The 20563-nt window shown below is 44.2% G+C and overlaps 1 protein-coding gene across 3 annotated transcripts in view; it reads left to right on the plus strand.

The window, feature by feature from the left end:
- LOC139560356 (laminin subunit alpha-3-like) overlaps nucleotides 1-20563 on the plus strand; it is a 111426-nt gene that overhangs the window by 31068 nt on the left and 59795 nt on the right. For 2 of the 3 annotated variants that reach the window (XM_071377043.1, XM_071377041.1), the window contains exons 3-12: nucleotides 4090-4207; nucleotides 7400-7518; nucleotides 7646-7816; nucleotides 8961-9058; nucleotides 9890-10005; nucleotides 11103-11221; nucleotides 12096-12186; nucleotides 13205-13336; nucleotides 16458-16508; nucleotides 19394-19441. In XM_071377043.1, the coding sequence (XP_071233144.1) occupies nucleotides 4090-4207; nucleotides 7400-7518; nucleotides 7646-7816; nucleotides 8961-9058; nucleotides 9890-10005; nucleotides 11103-11221; nucleotides 12096-12186; nucleotides 13205-13336; nucleotides 16458-16508; nucleotides 19394-19441 (1063 nt within the window). The remainder of the gene's footprint in view (nucleotides 1-4089; nucleotides 4208-7399; nucleotides 7519-7645; nucleotides 7817-8960; nucleotides 9059-9889; nucleotides 10006-11102; nucleotides 11222-12095; nucleotides 12187-13204; nucleotides 13337-16457; nucleotides 16509-19393; nucleotides 19442-20563) is intronic. The other variant, XM_071377042.1, reaches the window with a different exon arrangement.

A 20563-nucleotide genomic window follows, 5' to 3' on the forward strand; every position in this document is an offset into this window, starting at 1 on the left:
CCCATCGATGTTAATGGGGGCCTGTTCGCCCGGCTTTTCCTGTAGTCCACGATCAGCTCCTTTGTCATGCTCACATTGAGGGAGAGGTTGTTGTCCTGGCATCACACTGCCAGGTCTCTGACCTCCTCCCTATAAGCTGTCTCATCGTTGTCGGTGATCATGCCTACCACTGTTGTGTCGACAGCAAACTTAATAATGGTGTTGGAGTCGTGTTTGGCCACGCAGTCGTGAGTGAACAAGGAGTACAGGAGGGGACTAAGTACACACCCCTGAGTGGCCCCAGTGTTGAGGATCAGAGTGGCAGACGTGTTGTTGCATACCCTAACCACCTGGAGGCGGTCCGTCAGGAAGTCCAGGATCCAGTTTCAGAGGGAGGTGTTTAGTCCCAGGGTCCTTAGATTGGTGATGAGCTTCATGGGCACTATGGTTTTGAATGCTGAGCTGTAGTCAATGAACAGCATTCTCACATAGGTGTTCCTTTTGTCCAGGTGGCAAAGGGCAGTGTGGAGTGCGATTGAGATTGCTTCATCTGTGGATCTGTTGGGGCGGTATGCGAATTGGAGTGGGTCTAGGGCATCCGGGAGAATGCTGTTGATTTGAGCCATGACCAGCCTTTCAAAGCACTTCATGGCTACCGACGTGAGTGCTACGGGGTGGTAATCATCTAGGCAGGTTACCTTCGCTTCCTTGGGCACAGGGACTATGGTGGTCTGCTTGAACATGTAGGTATTACAGACTCGGTCAGGGAGAGGTTAAAAATGTCAGTGAAGACACTTGCCAGTTGGTCCGCACATGCTTTGAGTACACGTCCTTGTAATCCATCTGGCCCCGCGGCTTTGTGAATGTTGTCTTGCTCACATTGGCTACCGAGAGCGTTATCACACAGTCGTCCAGAACAGCTGGTGCTCTAGTGCATGCTTCCGTGTTGCTTGCCTCGAAGCGAGCATAAAAGGCATTTAACTTGTCTGGTAGGTTCGCGTCACTGGGCAGCTCGCGTCTGGGTTTCCCTTTGTAGTCCGTAATAGTTTTCAAGCCCTGCCTCATCCGATGAGCATCAGAACCGGTGTAGTAGGATTCAATCTTAATCCTGTATTGAAGCTTTGCTTGTTTTTATGGTTCATCTAAGGGCATAGCGGGATATCTTATAAGTGTCCGGATTAGTGTATCTTCCTTGAAAGCGGTAGCTCTAGCCTTTAGCTCAATGCGGATGTTGCCTGTAATCCATGGCTTCTGGTTGGGATATGTACGGACGGTTACTGTGGGGACGACATGGTCGATGCACTTGTTGATGAAGCCGGTGACTGATGTGGTGTACTCCTCAATGCCATCGGATGAATCCCGGAACATATTCCAGTCTGTGCTAGCAAAACAGTCCTGTAGTGTAGCATCCTCTTCATCTGACCACGTCCATATTGAGCGAGTCACTGATTCTTCCTGCTTTAGTTTTTGCTTGTAAGTAGGAATCATGAGGATAGAATTATTGTTAGATTTGCCAAATGGAGGGTGGGGGAAAGCTTTGTATGCATCTCTGTGTGTGGAGTTAAGGTGGTCTAGAGTTTTTTTGCCTCTGGTTGCACATGTGACATGCTTGTAGAAATGAGGTAAAACGGATTTAAGTTTGCCTGCATTAAAGTGTCTGGCCACTAGGAGCGCCGTTTCTGGATGAGCATTTTCTTGTTTGCTTATGGCCTTATAGAGTTGGTTGAGTGCGGTCTTAGTGCCAGGATCGTTCTGTGGTTGTAAATAGACGGCTACGAAAGATATAGATGAGAACTCTCTTGGTAGATAGTGTGATCTACAGCTTATTTTAAGGTACTCTACTAAGGTGAGCAATACCTCGAGACTTCTTTAATATTCGACATCGCGCACCAGTTGTTATTGACAAATAGACACACACCCCCACCCCTCGTCTTACCAGACTCTGTTCTGCCGGTGCACGGAAAATCCCGCCAGCTCTATATTATCCGTGTTGTCGTTCAGCCACGACTCGGTGGAATATAATTTGCACTGTGTACTTCAGCTTGTGTCCTCAAATGTGACTACACCTTAGCAATGCCTAACACTTTTTCAGCAGAAAAGTTATATTTGAATCTTTCTGGCAGTGTAAGCATTACTAGGTAATGTTTATGGCCCTCTCATGATAAATAATTACATTGGGGTATGCCTATTTCGGTAGAGATCTGCATTTTGACATTACATTGAACAAATCACAGAAGTGAGGGTGGGGGTGGTGAGGTATGTTTGTTTACACTGCGATTGTCACATGCCGTGTGGTCTGATGTCGTAAGTTCTAATTCCAAACTGGGCAAAGGCAATGTCAACCACCACAAAGACAGCTTTGACGGTTGAAAAAAGCAGCTTTTAATTCTATTCAATCGAACTGAAGCAACCCGCTCTTGAGCCCTGATGATGATGATGATGATGGCGAGATAGGAACATTGAGTGTGGAAACATAGCCATGAGGGACTTAGAGATAGGGTAGTGTACACTGGGGGAAGGATAAGTCATCTTCATCATCAGGTGCTCTTGTGTAGCCTGTGTTGTCTGATGGTAGAGATATCGTTTCGGAGGGCCGGGTGTTTCAGAAGCACCTGCAGCAGTTTCATCCACTACACACAGGTCTTGTTGAGCCTTTGTAAAATCCGACTGTTGTATTTTACTGTACCATACTACACTGAACAAAAATATCAATGCGCTAAAATAAAATAGCCCAGAAATGTTCCATACGCACAAAAAGCTTATTTCTCTCAAATGTTGTGCACACATTTGTTTACATCCCTGTTAGTGAGCATTTTGCCTTTGCCAAGATGATCCATCCACCTGACAGGTGTGGCATATAAAGAAGCAGATTAAACAGCATGATCATTACACAGGTGCTGGGGACAATAAAAGGCCACTCTAAAATGTGCAGTTTTGTCACACAACACAATGCCACAGATGTCTCATGTTTTGAGGGAGCGTGCAATTGGCATGCTGACTGCAGGAATGTCCACCAGAGCTGTTGCCAGAGGATTTAATGTTAATTTCTCTACCATATGCCGCCTCCAACGTCATTTTAGAGAATTTGGCAGTATTTCCAACATCCTCACAACCATAGACCACGTGTAACCACGCGAGCCCAGGACCTCCACATCCGAATTCTTTACCTACGGGATTGTCTGAGACCAGCCACCCGGACAGCTGATGAAACTGTGGGTTTCCACAACCAAAGATTTTCTGCACAAAAAAACGGTCATAAACCGTCTCAGGGAAGACCATCTGCGTGCTCGTCATCCTCAACAGGGTCTTGACCTGACTGCAGTTTGGCGTCGTAACCTACTTCCGTGGGCAAATGCTCATCTTTGATGGCCACTGGCGCGCTAGACAAGTGTGCTCTTCACGGATGAATCCCGTTTTCAACTGTACTGGGCAGATAGCAGACAGCGTGTATGGCGTCGTGTGGGTGAGCAGTTTGCTGATGTCAATGTTGTGAACAGAGTGCCCCATGGTGGCAGTGGGGTTATGGTATAGGCAGGCATAAGCTACGGACAATGAACACAATTGCATTTTATCAATGGTAATTTGAATACACAGAGATACCGTGACGAGATCCTGAGGCCTGTTGTCGTGTCATTCATCCACAGCCGTCACCTCATGTTTCATTATGATAATGCACGGTCCCATGTCGCAAAGATCTGTACACAATTCCTGGAAGCTGAACATTTCCTAGTTCTTCCATGGCCTGCATACTCACCAGACATGTCACCCATTGAGCAAGTTTGGGATGCTCTGGATTTATGTGTACGACAGCACGTTCCAGTTCCCGCCAATATCCATTGTTGCATTTTGTATTTTTGCCGGAGGTACAGTAGAGTAGATTATTGTTGTTGACGTGATTGTGCTCCGGCCTTCACGTAAAAGGAAATGGAGTATTGTCTGTGGCTGAGGCTCAGCCTTCTGCCAAGTCTGAGCTGGTGTTAGTGGACCAAGGCCCAGGAAACCACAGCGTTTTGAACCAACCACAACTAATGCCAGAATCCATTAACAATATGTTTGTTTGTAGCCCTCTGTTTCACACTGATCTGCTCTTTGTGCTAATATTATTTTCAGCTCTTCCATGTGGCCTACATCCTCATCAAGTTTGCCAACGCCCCTCGGCCTGACCTATGGGTCCTGGAGCGCTCCTTGGACCATGGGAAAACGTATGCTCCATGGCAGTACTTTGCTCGTAAGTATTACTGTTTTATTTTCCCATTCACACGTGTCTGTTATGCTGGTGCTTCTCAAGGCTCTTGGTTGGGTCTGGTAGTCAGCTTTTGCAGGACTTGAAAACTGTTGAAAAAGTTGAAAACTGTGTTTATATATGAGTTATTGAACCAATGAGATGACCTGTCGTCCGGTACATGTTGAGATTGTGTTGCTGCTTAATGCAGCCTAGAGCGAATTGACAAACATTATAGATTGTGATGAAATACCTTCAAAGTGAAAAGGATTTGTGAAGTCCAATGAAAAATGTGCTGTCCCCCGGAACTGTAATCCTAATACTTACCATAAGTGCAAAGAGCTTGGTTTATAAGTGACTTATGATCCAGTCAGTAGGCCTGCCATCTCCAATATACTTTACCTCCCCATACACAAGCTCACCAGCCTGTTCTTAAAGTGAAGACATGCTCAGTCCCTGTGAGGCACCTTTCCAGCAGAAACAGCTGTGCCTTATCTCCTTTTGAATTTCATTTTAGGCTTTTCTTTGTCTTCTCCTAATCTCAATCTCTCTCGCTCTCTTGCTCTCTCTTGATCTCTCTGTCTCTCTTGCTCTCTCTTGATCTCTCTTTCTCTCTTGATCTCTCTTTCTCTCTTGATCTCTCGCTCTCTCTTGCTCTCTCTTGATCTCTCTTGATCTCTCTTTCTCTCTTGATCTCGCTCTCTCTCTTGCTCTCTCTTTCTCTCTTGATCTCTCTTTCTCTCTTGATCTCGCTCTCTCTCTTGCTCTCTCTTTCTCTCTTGATCTCTCTCTCTCTCTTGATCTCTCTCTCTCTTTTGATCTCTCTCTCTCTCTTAATGTGTCTCTGGAAAATGTATACATTCCTGGCTATCAATATTTTATGGTCTTTGATTCTTGGTATTCAGTATATTTATTTTCAAACAAATGGCACCAATATTTTTTACTTTTCCGGGAATAGGCCTTCCAACAGACAAAACCCTTGGAGCCCTCAGAGAGTGTGTGCACTCTTCTGGCTTCTATGTTTAGAACCAGCAATATGAAACACAGGAATATGGTATAACTCAGTCAGTGGTTTGTAATACTGCTCAATGTCAAAGAGGAATAAACCGGATTGCATTTATTATACACTACTGTTCAAAAGTTTGGGGTCACTTAGAAATGTCCTTGTTTTTGAAAGAAAAGCACACTTTTTTTGTCCATTAAAATAACATAAAATTTATCAGAAATACAGTGTAGACATTGTTAATGTAGTAAATGACTATTGTAGCTGGAAACGGCAGATTTTTTAATGGAATATCTACGTAGGCGTACAGAGGCCCATTATCACCAACCATCACTCCTGTGTTCCAATGGCACGTTGTGTTAGCTAATCCAAGTTTATCATTTTAAAAGGCTAATTGATCATTAGAACACCCTTTTGCAATTATGTTAGCACAGCTGAAAACTGTTGTCCTGATTTAAGAGGCAATAAAACTGGCCTTAAGACTAGTTGAGTATCTGGAGCATCAGCATTTGTGGGTTCGATTACAGGCTCAAAATGGCCAGAAACAAAGTACTTTCTTCTGAAACTGGTCAGTCTATTCTTGTTCTGAGAATTGAAGGCTATTCCATGCGAGAAATTGGCAAGAAACTAAAGATCTCGTACAGCTCTGTGTGCTACTTACTTCACAGAACAGCGCAAACTGTCTCTAACCAGAAAAGAAAGAGGAGTGGGAGGCCCTGGTGCACAACTGAGCAAGAGGACAAGTACATTAGAGTGTCTATTTTGAGAAACAGACGCCTCACAAGTCCTCAACTGGCAGCTTCATTAAATAGTACCCGCATAACATCAGTCTCAACGTCAACAGTGAAGAGGCAACTCTGGGATGCTGGCCTAGGCAGAGTTGCAAAGAAAAATCCATATCTCAGACTGGCCAATAAAAAGATTAAGATGGGCAAAAGAACACAGTCACTGGACAGAGGAAGATTGGAAAAAAGTGTTATGGCAGACAAATCTAAGTTTGAGGGATTCGGATCACAAAGAAGAACATTAGTGAGACGCAGAAAAAATGAAAAGATGCTGGAGGAGTGCTTGACGCCATCTGTCAAGCATGGTGGAGGCAATGGAATGTTCTGGAGGTGCTTTGGTGGTGGTAAAGTGGGAGATTTGGACAGGGTAAAAGGGATCTTGAAGAAGGAAGGCTATCACTCCATTTTGCAACGTCATGCCATACCCTGTGGACGGTGCTTAATTGGAGCCAATTTCCTCCTACAACAGGACAATAACCCAAAGTACAGCTCCAAACTATGCAATAACTATATAGGGAAGAAGCAGTCAGCTGGTATTCTGTCTATAATGGAGTGGCCAGCACAGTCACCGGATCCCAACTCTATTGAGCTGTTGTGGGAGCAGCTTGACCGTATGGTACGTAAGAAGTGCCCATCAAGCCAATCCAACTTGTGGGAGGTGCTTCAGGAAGCACGGGGTGAAATCTCTTCAGATTACCTCAACAAATTGACAACTAGAATGCCAAAGGTCTGCAAGGCTGTAATTTCTGCAAATGGAGGAGTCTTTGACGAAAGCAAAGTTTGAAGGACACAATTATTATTTCAATTAAAAATCATTATTTATAACCTTGTCAACGTCTTGACTATATTTCATATTCATTTTGCAACTCATCTCATGTATGTTTTCATGGAAAACAAGGACATTTCTAAGTGACCCCAAACTTTTGAACGGCAGCGTATACTATGCTTGAGGTCGTCATGCAGTTTCCACACCATGTTTATGCTGTCATGTCGATAAAGGAGATCAGATTGTCTTATCAGTGGGCAGGGTGGGAATAGGTCAGATAACCTAGTATCCACATGTGGAAATCAGCAGTCAGTAGAAGCTTGTAAAGGATGCTTAAACAATTGTTATGCCAAATCACCATGACAGCAAGGTTGGGAGACGCCTCTGTAGCCACAGGCATCGATAGGACACAGGTTCAAATTTGGATTTAGTGAGACATGTGAACAGGGTAAAAGAGGACACCAAGACATTGATGAAGCATTGGAATGTACTGCCACAACAGAGCGCTACAAAGGGCCAGGGGGCTAGAGTAATGGAAATAATCTGAAGAATTTTGATGAAGTCTCTTAGAAACATAACGTTACGGTTGGCCCCTGATACAGAGATGATAGTGGTTGACATGTCACTCTGTTTGTTCTTGTCAGATTCTAAAAGGGAGTGCATTGAGAGGTTTGGCAAAGAACCAAATGGACGCGTAGTCCGAGATGATGACCAGATCTGCACCACAGAGTACTCAAAGATCGTTCCGTTGGAGAACGGAGAGGTGAGAAACTCATTGAATAGGAACATAAGATTGTCACAATGTTGAATCCTGTAAAATGTACCAAAAGACTACTACTTCTACAGAGTGATGGGGATATTTGTGTCTGAGTAATGTTGTTGTTGTCCAGATTGTGGTGTCCCTGGTCAACGGTCGCCCGGGCTCTAAGAACTTCAGCTATTCTCCAGTGCTGAGAGATTTCACCAAGGCCACCAACATCCGCCTGCACTTCCTCAGGACCAGCACTCTGTTGGGGCACCTAATTTCCAAGGCCCAGAGGGACCCCACTGTCACACGCAGGGTGAGTCACACAAAAGGCACCCAGTTCATTTCATTACAGTTCAGATCAGTTCAATTTACTTCAACTTTACCAACCCCCTCAGGGGCAACAAGGAATGCATCATCAGCAGAGCACACAATGACATGGTCTCACACCAACCTGTTATGTTTAGCCTACCTTCTGCCTCATTGCCCAATGTGACAAGATGTAGCCCCTCTCAGCACCTTTCTGCTGACACAAACACACTGGCCTGATTTCTCTCTCGCTGCACATTCCTTCCTCCTGGTCGGGGCTCCCTGCCAGAGGTGTCTGTCCAGTCTTCACCAGGGTAATTCCCTCCACACACAGAGAGAGAATGTGAAGACTGGTCCAGACAGCTCCCTGGTGCTGCAGGAACACGCTTCAGTAACACAGCACAGTGTGGGACAACACACACACGCGCAGACAGACAGGCGCACACACACACTCATGTTTTTAGAGCAAGTGTGTACAGTATGAGGCCATTGTGAAGTGCAGCACAGAACCCATACAGGAAAGCTGTTCACCAGTTAGGGTGTATATGAATCAAAACTAACATGTTTATGCTCTAAGAGCAGTGCCCCACAAGAGAGACTCTAGGGTCCTGTAGAAGCTGGGCTGGCAGACAGACAGCGGCTGAAACAGTGGAGAAGGGGATACCTAGTCAACTGAATGCATTCAACTGAAATGTGTCTTCCGCATTTAACCCAACCCCTCTGAACCAGAGAGGTGCAGGGGGCTGCCTTAATCAACATCCACATCATCGCCAAGGGAACAGTTGTTGTTCAGGGTTAGCTGCCTTGCTCAATCTGCCTTGCAGATTCTTCCACCTTGCCGGCTCGAGGATTCGAACCAGCGACCTTTCGGTTACTGGCCCAACGCTCTTAACCGATAGGCTACCTGCCGTTGATATACCGTATAAGATAGGCATACCTGAATAACTCCAGCTTCAATTATGCTAGTGAGCGTCTGTGGCCTAGGCTATGACTAAAACCAAAGAACCCAATGTAACTCACCTACGCTGCATTGGCAGACTATGTCTGGGTTTGTTTAGGTGAGGTTGATATGTGGTGTTTCGGATAGAGCAGATGGTTGTTGGTCTTGCCACAGTGTTTCGACGGTGTTGTTCTCTCTGCGTTGTTGACAGTATTACTACAGCATCAAAGACATCAGTGTCGGGGGACGCTGCGTTTGTCACGGCCACGCGGAGGTGTGCGGGGGGCGTAACCAAGGCAAACCCAATCGGTGAGTAGTTTACTGCTTTCATACTTGTTTTTACCTGCTTCTTTGTTTACTGTTTCGTTCTCCAGAAACGTATACTTGTCTGTTGTTGTTTATACTTACAGTTGAATCCGTTACCTTTCATTCATTCATACTGTAGCCTATTGAACATGGGCCGTAATTATGTGTGTAAAAGTTCCCCAAAACAAAAACAGAGGATTCATTGAGTAGTTCAGTATGACAAATTATTACTTTAGTTTATTTGTCATTTACAGGGGTGAATGGATGTGCTGTGGTTAGGGGGTTGTAAAGCGTATGGGGGATGAGGTTAACTGAAAAAAGTGTTGTTTTAACTTAGACACAGACTCTATCACTGTGCTCTTGAGGTTGAAAAGATAGCTCTGGATTTGGTAGAAAGGAAATGACTTCATCTGTTTGTTTCCTGGCATTGCCATTGTAAAAGGCACCATGTTTTAGATATCCTGATTAGTAGTGATTGTGATTGTGATGTAATCCATTGGCAAGAGGCCAAGATGATGTCCTTATGGAGTTGATGTATTTTATGGGCAATGGAAAACAATAAGGGTCGATGACATCATACGATAGTTTGACAGTGAATGATTGATCTAACCATAGTGGCTTCATTCACTTTGGAAGGGACTTTACTGTTTTACACCTTGCATCAAGGTCCATCTAAAATTGATTTAGATATGTTTTTGAGTCTTGAGTGAACAGTCACCAGATGCTTCTTATTGATGATATACTGTAGGCTACTCCCTTTCTTCAATTGAAAGTCGTAAACATGAAAGAATGATGCAGGAAACCCAGTCTATTCTTTTCTACTCCTGTCTTTAGGCTACAGTGCGAGTGCGAACACAACACCTGTGGTGAGTCATGTGACCGCTGCTGTCCAGGGTTCAACCAGAAGCCATGGCGTGCTGCTACGACAGACAGTCCCAACGAGTGCCAACGTGAGTACCACACTCCACCCTCCTCTCTTTGCCACCCTCACCTTCCTCTCTTTGCTTTGTGCCAACGTGTTCCAAACCAAGCACAGTTTGGTCGGGGGTTGGCATGAGAGTGTGAAAAGGGCAGGGGCGCAACTTTGGTTTTTGAAGCGGGGGGACATCATTTTTTAATCATTTTTCTAATCTAGTCGGAAAAACTCTCCAAACAGCCTCCCCGACCGCTCGGGAGATGTCTGTATGGTCATAATGCACACCGTTGCCTCGTTTTGTATCACATTCCAATGATAAAACTGGGGGGGACAGAAATGCAATTTCAGAATGTGGGGTGACATGAAAGTTGCGACCCTGGAAAAGGGTATAACTGTTCTCTGCTTTCTCCTTTGTCATGAATGTGTTTCAATGACACTGCTCGAGAAAGTACAGCCACAGAATGTCTTCATTACGGTTCTCCCGCCACGTCCTCTACCACATTAGCTTCAGTGCTTAATGCCCTGATATGGTGTTGGAACTAGGAGCAAACTGTTAAGAGAATTACTCATGTGGTATGTGTGTGATGTACTGCACTGCATGCAGTCTACTGTAGCTAGCCCAGCGCCAATACTGCTGTCCTCTACACAGCCACTCAGTCAGTCCCAATGCCAGCTGGTTCCTAATTGCCCTGGCCTGTTGACAAGATTCTCCCTCCCTCCCGAGCCCAGAGTCGGAGATGCTGAAACTGGAGCCTGCAACTCTACAACCGCAGAACAAGAGAGAGAGATCGAAAGAGTGGAGAAGTCTGTAATCCAATCAGTGCACTGACGTCTTAGAACATGCGCCTTGACCATTCAGAAACATTAACGAGGCAGATTGAGGAGGAGGAGGAAGTAGAGGGTGTACTGTCCTGTTAGGGTTGACTATACTGAGAGCCTTTCTAGTGACTTTATAGTCACATCACTCTCCTTTGGGAAGGGAAGTAGATATACTGTAAGATATAAAATACAGAACTTGCTCTTACCTGTCTCTGTTTCATGTGTGTGTGTGTGTCTGTTTTGTGTGTGTGTGCGCACCTCTGCTTCATGTGTGTGTTTACTTGCTGACTGTTTCGGGGATTTCTCCCACAGCCTGCCAGTGCCATTCACATGCCACTGAGTGTTATTACGACCCAGAGGTGGAGCAGAGGAGAGCAAGTTTAGACACATTGGGCAGGTACGACGGCGGAGGAGTGTGCATCAACTGCCAGGTATGAAGCCTGTTACAAGTCCGAACGGATTCCTGTGTGTGTGTGTGTGTGTGAGAGAGAGACAAGCACCAAGACTGTTCATCATCTACATTTAGGATTTTATGTGTGACATGAATCATTGTAATTTGACATTATATATGGTATGTATAGCATGTATGTGGGAGCATGCCTACACTAGAATAAGAATAAGGGTAGTGTTCAGTAGGCACAAAACAGAAGCGAATGGAGTGAAACTAGGAGGTACTACCTGAACTTGTCCAATAAGAAACACTTGTTTTCGTTTGCCATCGCAAAACGTTTCGCTACGGTGTGCCCTAATAAACATGACCCAGATCTAGGAGCAGACATGGAGGTCTGTAATGGAAATTTCTCTTCAGTTCCAAGTCAACGTACAAATGGTGGATATTTTCTGTATTAAACTCCTTGTGGCATGCAGAGATATTGGCATGCAGAGATATCCCTCTCTGTGCAGGGGTTGGCATGTGTTCCAAATCAAACAAGATGTCAGCCAGTTCATTTTGACTAAATCTCCCAAGACAAAGTACTTTTCCTCAACACCAATTATGAGATGCACTGTTATCCTTTTGGACTAAAATACCCTTGCAGGAAGCATGTTAAAAAAGCCATCTCTCTAAACTGCATGCTCAGTGTGAAAGAGGTTAAGATACTGGTGGTACCGCAAGCAGATGGATTAGCAACAGTAAGGAGTGTTTGATAAAAACATTTATCTATAGGTTTTAGAAAACACCCGTTTTGCAGTTTGTCTTCTTGCCTGAGAGGAACCTTAGTTGCAACCAAAACATAGTGTCCCTCTGAACCAGTCACTCCATTGTTGTGTGGTGTTTGACTGCTCTGTGTGTTTCCCTCTCACTAGCACAACACAGCGGGATTGAACTGTGAGCTTTGTGCTGATGGATTCTACAGACCCCATGGATCACCTCCAGAGTCTCACAGTGGATGCATACGTGAGCTAGACCTTTTCTTCTCTTCTTCAAACTGTTTTTCTCAGTTTCTCCTTTCTCTATGGCCTTAGTGTCTTCCTTTGTTCCTAAAGTGCCTTCTAATGATGACAATATATTTTTTATGATGTGAAAATATCACCTTTAGTTATATATTACCAAACAGTATGGTTACTGGCAGAATTGTAGGCCTACATGTGCAACGTTTTGTCATACAGTATATCAAATAGTTGGGGTACTAATGTTTAGTTAAGAGCTGCTGTAGCTTGCTTTCTGACCTATGGATAGATAATGAGACCAAAATGGAAAAGAAACTTGACCCCAGAGACTTCGGTGTCGTTTGTATACACAGTGGCACCAACCACTAGCTCTAGCCACTTGTAGTGTTGCTAACTTCGGCGCCACACTTGTTTACATTGCTAGCGTGGTACGTCGTTGATTCTCCTCGCCACATATAGTGCCTTCAGAAAGTAGAATACGCCTTGACTTATTCCACATTTTGTTGTGTTACAGCCTGAATTCAAAATGGATTAAATATTTTTTTTAATCAACCATCTACACACAATAACCCATAATGACAAAGTGAAAACATGTTTTTGGAAATTTGTGCAAATTTACTGAAAATGTAATATAGAAATATCTAATTTACATAAGTATTCACACCCCTTGAGTCAATACATGTCAAAATCACATTTGGTCTTTCTGGGTAAATCTCTAAGAGTTTTGCACACCTGGATTGTACAATAACGCACTGTAAATAGCTGCCAGTTGTGGTTGTGCTTTGAGTGTGGATGAAATGAAAATGGTTGCCCTCAGCGCTTTGGAGAGACCAAAGAAGCTACAAATTAAATTAAGTAAGCTTAACAGCGGAATGTGTTGACTTGGGAAAACACAGATAGTAAAAGCTGGTTAGTTCCATCATCATTTTCTTTGATTGTTGTCGTATGTCTCAAGAGCAGTATTTTGGTGTGTATGTGTGTGGGCACATTTCTGTTTGCGTGCGCGTGTGCATGTGTGACTACAGCCTGCAGGTGTGATGCCAGGACTACTGCTGGTTGTGAGATGGGGACAGGACGTTGCCACTGCCGGCCAGAATTCACCGGAAACAACTGTGAACGCTGTGCAGACAGTTACTATGGCTACCCGCAGTGCATTAGTATGTAACCTTTCCTCATTTCTAATATGATGTACATATTACTTGTATAAATCGATTATTTGACATAGGAAATCTGTTGTACCCAGAGAAATGAATGGATGGATGAATGAATGAAGGAAGGAATAAATGTATAAATTGACCAGTGAGACAATGAACAAACAAATGAATGAATAACAAGTAAGAAGCGGTACAATAGTGCCATGCCCTTGCTCGGTGTACATTTGGACCCAGTCCTGCATTTTACCTCAGGGGAAGCATTACTATAGTAAGAGCCACGAGTGTATTGAAGAGTTGGGATCTGAAGAATGCAAATTGACCTCATTCCTACATATGCTGTTCATTACAACATGTTCGAATTTATGTTGAATTATTTCATGTTTTGGGTCGTTTTCCTTTGTGTGCTTGTCAAAGAGTTTCAGACACTTAGAGAGACTAGCCAAGATTGCTCCTCCAACGTGCCCAGAAGTATGCAGGATATGTTTTCTGTGGAGCTGCAATACTGCTACAACATACCCGCAGAGAAATTGAAATATCAATTCTTTACCACGCTCACCTCATTCTGTCATACCTTCACCTTAGCATGTCAACACAGACACGTACCACACCTTGTCTGTCTTTAGGTTGAGTTGTTGTCACATATTCTGACTATATACCTTTAGATATTGTGGCAGTTCGTGATGATGCACAAGGTCATGTGTCAGCAGTCTGTATTTAGAGCATTCCCCGTGCTTCTTCTGGTGTCGGACCAAGAGCAATGACTGACAAGCCCTTATTTTAGGGCGTCTCTCCACATTGACTTGCCACAGCGATCATCATGTGTCACGCACAATGTGTTTAGGAGAATAGATCAACATTACAGTATGCCTGCCAAACTCTCTCACAAAATGTCTATTTTCTGGAATGATCCATGATAGGAGTACTTCATATTGGGACACATTTGAGTAAGAGATGTCGTACAGTTGCTATTTGAATGATGCCATTTTCATCTCCAAGGGGCCCTCTTCGTCATAGGCGCCAGTCCTTATTCCTCACTGTTTACTGAGATTCTAAATCTGGAATCTGTTTAACTGGTGTTCTCAGGAACAATCCAATCCCATAGAAAAGTGAATCTGGATGTCTTCCTGACTCCTGGCCTCGTTCCACATCCACCCTACTCAACCCCATATAATACTCAAATCATGCCAAACACAGTAGAAAGGAAGGGTCTGTAAATTATCTTGATTGTCCCGTTGGTTTAATGATGGAAGACACAAATCATTAACTAAACCTATCATGGCAACCTTTATGCAGAGGTTTAATACAGAAACTGTAATGAGTGAATAATCGTACCCAGGTGGTCGGTTAGATTTACATTTACATTTAAGTCATTTAGCAGACGCTTTACGTTGTCATATAAACAGAAGATTTCATGTGGAATAAATAATTAGGGTTGGCATTTTATTAATACAGGACAGAGATTTATTACTGGATGTGATTATTAAAAGCAGGTTTTAATCTCTTGGAGCGCTCCAAGAGCAGTCTAAACATGTAGACAGCCTCCCTGGAAGTTAGTCAGCACCTCTACCAACTTTTGGTTGTGCGCCAGGCTAGTTCATGCTTCTTATTAAACTCCCTGGAAGTAATGAAGGTTATTATTTGTTTGGGGGGGCTGCTATCCATTGATGCCTTCTCTATTTGGCAGGAGGTTTTCTTTTTGGTCTTTGATTTAAAGCTCACGAAGACAGCTTTAGGGAAAAATCACTCTGATTCATATCATGTTGCATCGTTTAGCATTTTCATGGGGTTTTCAATGCAATTTATTTCTTACTAGCTCTTACCTTGTTCTGTGTACCACATATATACTATATATACAAAAGTATGTGCACACCCCTTCAAATTTGTGGATTCTGCTATTTTAGCCACACCCGTTGCTGACAGGTGTATACAGTCGAGCACACAGCCATGCAATCTCCGTAGACAAACATTGACAGTAGAATGGCCTTAATGAAGAGCTCAGTGACTTTCAACGTGGCACCGTCATAGGATTCCACATTTCCAACAAGTCAATTCATCAGGTTTCTGCCCTACTAGAGCTGCCCCGGTCAACTGTAAGTGCTGTTCTTTTGGAAACGTCTAAGATCAAAAACGGCTCAGCTACGAAGTGGTAGGCCATACAAGCTCACAGAATAGGACCGCCGAGTACTGAAGCGCGTCTGTCCACGGTTGCAACACTCACTACCGAGTTCCAAACTTCTGGAAGCAAGGTCATTAAAATAACTGTTAGTCCGGAACTTCATGAAATGGGTTTCCATGGCCGAGCAGCCACACACAAGCCTAAGGTCAGAATGCACAGTGCCAAGCGTCGGCTGGAGGGGTGTAAAGCTTGCCGCATTTAGACTCCGCCATTGGACTCAGTGGAAAGGCGTTCTCTGGAGTGATTAATCACTCTTCACCATCTTGCAGACGAATGACACATATGGGTTTGACGGATACCAGGAGAACGCTACCTGCCACTATGCAGGTGGAGGAGGAATAATGCTCATAGGCTGTTTTTCATGGTTTGGGCTAGGCCCCTTAGTACCAGTGAAGGGAAATCTTAACTCTACAGCATACAATTACATTCTAGATGATTCTGTGCTTCCAACTTTGTGGTAACTGTTTGGGGAAGGCCCTTTCCTGTTTCAGCATGACAATGCCTCTGTGCACAAAGCTAGATCCATACAGAAATGGTTTGTCGAGATCGGTGTGGAAGAACTTGACTGGCCTGCACAGAGCCCTGACCTCAACCTCATTGAAGACATTTGGGGATGAATTGGAACGCCGACTGCAAGCCAGGCCTAATCGCCCAACATCAGTGCCCAACTTCACGAATACTCTTGTGGCTGAATGGAAGCAAGTCCCCGCAGCAATATTCCAACATCTATTTGAAAGCCTTCCTAGAAGAGGCCATTATAGCAGCAAAGGGGGGACCAACTACATATTAATGCCCATGATTTTGGAATGAGATGTTCGACAAACAGGTGTCCACATACTTTTGGTCATGTAGTGTAGATTGCAACATTACTGGAGTAGAGCAATGCACTCACGACACTGAAGATATTCATGGTGTTGAAATTGATCATACGTTTTTCTTTGTAACCAGGATATCCAATCTACCAGCCCACCACCAAATCTCCTGCAGGCCATATAGTAGGTAAGTGCTGCTATAGTGGGTACGTGATGCTATAATTAACCACAGTGTAATGTAATCTAACAAACAGTTGGACGCAAAGGATTTACTACTCATACCGGAACAGGCCAAAGACCGTACGCACATACCCCCAACCAGAAGCCATGGATTACAGGCAACATCCGCACTGAGCTAAAGGGTAGAGCTGCCGCTTTCAAGGAGCGGGACTGTAACCTGGACGCTTATAAGAAATCCCGCTGTGCCCTCGAACCATCAAACAAGCAAAGCGTCAATACAGGACTAAGATTGAATCCTACTACACCGGCTCTGACGCTCGTCGGATGTGGCAGGGCTTGCAAACTACTACGAGCTGCATAAAGCCATAAGCAAACAAGAAAATGCTCACCCAGAGGTGACGCTCTTAGTGGACGGGGACTTTAATGCAGGAAAACTGAAATCCGTTTTTCCTAATTTCTACCAGTATGTCACGTGCAACCAGAGGGGAAAAAAACTGTAGGCCGCGTTTACTCCACACACAGAGACTCGTGCAAAGCTCTCTCTCGCCCTCCATTTGGCAAATCTGACCATAATTCTATCCTCCTGATTCCTGCCTACAAGCAAAAACTAAAGCAGGAAGTACCAGTGACTCTCAATATGGAAGTGGTCAGATGAAGCAGATGCTAAGCTACAGGACTGTTTTGCAAGCACATACTGGAATATGTTCCGGGATTCATCTGATGGCATAGATGAGTACACCACATCAGTCACCGGCTTCATCAATAAGTGCATCGATGACGTCGTCCCTACAGAGACCGTACGTACATACCTCAACCAGAAGCCATGGGATTACAGGCAACATCCACACTGAGCTAAAGGGTAGAGGTGCCGCTTTCAAGGAGCGGGACACTAACCCGGACGCTTATAAGAATTCCCTCTATGCCCTACCATGAACCATCAAACAAGGAAAGCATCAATACAGGACTAAGATTGAATCCTACTACACCGGCTCTGACGTTCGTCAGATGTGGCAGGGCTTGCAAACTATTACAGACTACAAAGGGAGGCCCAGCCGCAAGCTGCCCAGTGATACAAGCCTACCAGACTAGCTAAATGACTTCTATGCGCGCTTCGAGGCAAGCAACACTGAAGCACTCTCCGTAGCCGATGTGAGTAAGACCTTTAAACAGGTCAACAGACGGATTACCAGGACATATACTCAAGAGCATGTGCTGACCAACTGGCAAGTGTCTTCACTGACATTTTCAACCTTTCCCTGACCGAGTCTATAATACCAACATGTTTTAAGCAGATCACCATAGTCCCTGTGCCAGAGAACACCAAGGTAACCTGCCTAAATGACTAGAAACCGTAGCACTCACATCTTTAGCCATGAAGTGCTTTGAAAGGCTAGTTATGGCTCAGATCAACACCATCATCCTAGAAACCCTAGACCCACTCCAATTCGCATACCGCCCCAACAGATCCACAGATGACACAATCTCTATTGCACTCCACACTACCCTTTCCCACCTGGACAAAAGGAACACCTACGTTAGAATGTTGTTTATTGACTACAGCTCAGCGTTCAACACCATAGTGCCCTCAAAGCTCATCACTAAGCTAAGTGGGTAGTGTGTACGGCCCAGTACATTACTGCGGCCAAGCTTCCTGCCATTCAGGACTTCTATACCAGGTGGTGTCATAGGAATGCCCTAAAAATTGCCAAAGACTCCAGCTCCCTAGTCATAGACTGTTCGCTCTGCTACCGCATGGCAAGCAGTACCGGAGCACCTTGACTAGGTCCAAAAGGCTCCTTAATAGCTTCTACCCCAAGCCATAAGACTGCTGAACATCTAATCAAATGGCTACCTGGACTATTTGCATTGACCCCCTTTTTTTACGCTGCTTCTACTCGCTATTTATTATCTAGGCATGGTCACTTTACCCCTACCTACATGTACATATTACATCAATAACCTCAATTAACCTGTACCCCCCGCACATTGTCTCGGTACCCCTGTAAATATAGCTTTGTAATTTAAGAAAAACTTTAGTTCATTTAGTAAATATTTCTTTAACTCTAATTTTTCTAAAAACTGCATTGTTGGTTAAAGGCTTGTAAGTAAGCATATCGCGGTGCATGTGACAAATAACATTTGATTTGATTTGATGACCACATAAAGCGCAGCAGGTAGCCTAGCGGTTAGTGTTGTGCCAGTAACCAAAATGTCGCTGTATCGAATACTCAAGCCAACAAGGTCAAAGTCTGTTGATGTTTCCTTGAGCTAGGCACTTAACCCTAATTTGATCTAGGGGCGCTATATATCACTACACCTATCTGTTGTATGTGACAATTAAACATGTTTATTTACATAAACTGCCCATGTTCACTTGTTATACAGTATGTTAGTCTGATCACTCTGATCATGATCTTGTTTATCTGATCAAAAGTGATAGAGCTGATGAGTTTACCTTTATAGTGTAACAACTGTGGCTTGGAATTTCCAGGATACAATATTATCACGGTACTTAGTTCCCGATACGATATGTATTGCAATTCTCACTATTCTATATGTATTGCGATTCGACGTTCCAAACATATTGCTCACCATGTCTGCTGCAGAGGGACAAGAGAGAACCATGAGTAAATTTGTTTTGATCAGTCTTGTAAAAGAGCTGTAAACATGTTGGCTTAAAAAAAGATGGATGACAAGCTAGAGAAGGAGAAATACCAGAGTTTTGGTGCAGTAACACATTACCTACCTATCTTCTTATTTTTTTAATCGATACTTGCAGTCAGAATCGATTCAATATCGAAAAAAATAACGCAATACTCTCTCTTTCTCTCTCTTTCGCTCTCTCTCACACTCTCTCGCTCTCTTCCTCTCTCCCTTCCTCTCTCTCCACAGAGCCCACTGCCTGCCCTGCTGGTTATTTCGGACCACCTAGCTGTCAACGTGAGTGTGTTTAGACTACACTTCGCTACACTAACAGTTTTCATAGCGCCACAGCTCTGACTCCTGTAAGGCAGGAGGGCTCCTGATACCTCTACGGGAGTCAGGCTCTTGTTGGTCAGGTTGAGTTATATAGGGATAGGATAGGTCATAAAATAGTGGATTACTAGACCTTTTAGCGGACCATTCAGTCCAAATGGGTTTAAGTGTCAAAGGTTAAGGGCATTTGGCCAGACTCCAGTCAAAGGGTTACATACTGTCTGCAGATGACAGAGGTTAGTTAATGTTTGTATACTGTGTCGATCCAGACAGTGAGAATATAACCATATGTGATTGGGTTTACAGTAATCCACAGTATGCAACGTTTATGTTGATTAGACAAAAATGCTCGTACGTGATTAAACTAAATGAGACTGTCCGTGTGATATAATAACTGTTTAACTTTGCCAACTGCACCGTGTACTCATCTGATTATTTCAAGATCTTGGGATATTTTACCCAGTAAATTGACTGAGAACACATACTCATTTACAGCAATGAACTGGGGAATAGTTACATGGGGGATGAATGAGCCAATTGGGAGCTGGGGATGATTAAGTGGCCATGATGGTGTGAGGGTCAGATTGGGAATTTACCTAGGATACCAGGGTTAATACCCCTACTGTTACGATAACTACCATGGGATCTTGAGTGACCACAGAGAGTCAAAACATCTGTTTAACGTCCCATCCGACAGACAGCACCCTACAAAGGGAAATGTCCCCAATAACTGCCCTGGGGCACTGGTATAAATATAGATTTTTGGGGGACCAGAAGAAAGAGTGCCTCCTACTGGCCCTCCAACAACCGACTTTCCTCAATTGGATCCTTTGTTCGTACCCCCCAAGGCAATTCCACTTATTCCAGAGGCTGCTCCAAGACACCGCCAGTGGAGAAGAGGTATCTGGAGCGGACTTTTAGTCCAACTTAGGAGGCGTGCAAACCATCCACCGCTTTCGAGTTTTTTACTCGCTAATGTTCAGTCCCTAGACAATAATGTAGACAAGCTCAGGGTGAGGATCTCCTTCTATAGAGACATCAGGGACTGTAACATACTCTTTCACTGAATCATGGCTCTCTCTGGAT

This window comes from Salvelinus alpinus, chromosome 30 (assembly GCF_045679555.1).
Source record: "Salvelinus alpinus chromosome 30, SLU_Salpinus.1, whole genome shotgun sequence".
In the NCBI taxonomy this organism is placed as follows: domain Eukaryota; kingdom Metazoa; phylum Chordata; class Actinopteri; order Salmoniformes; family Salmonidae; genus Salvelinus; species Salvelinus alpinus.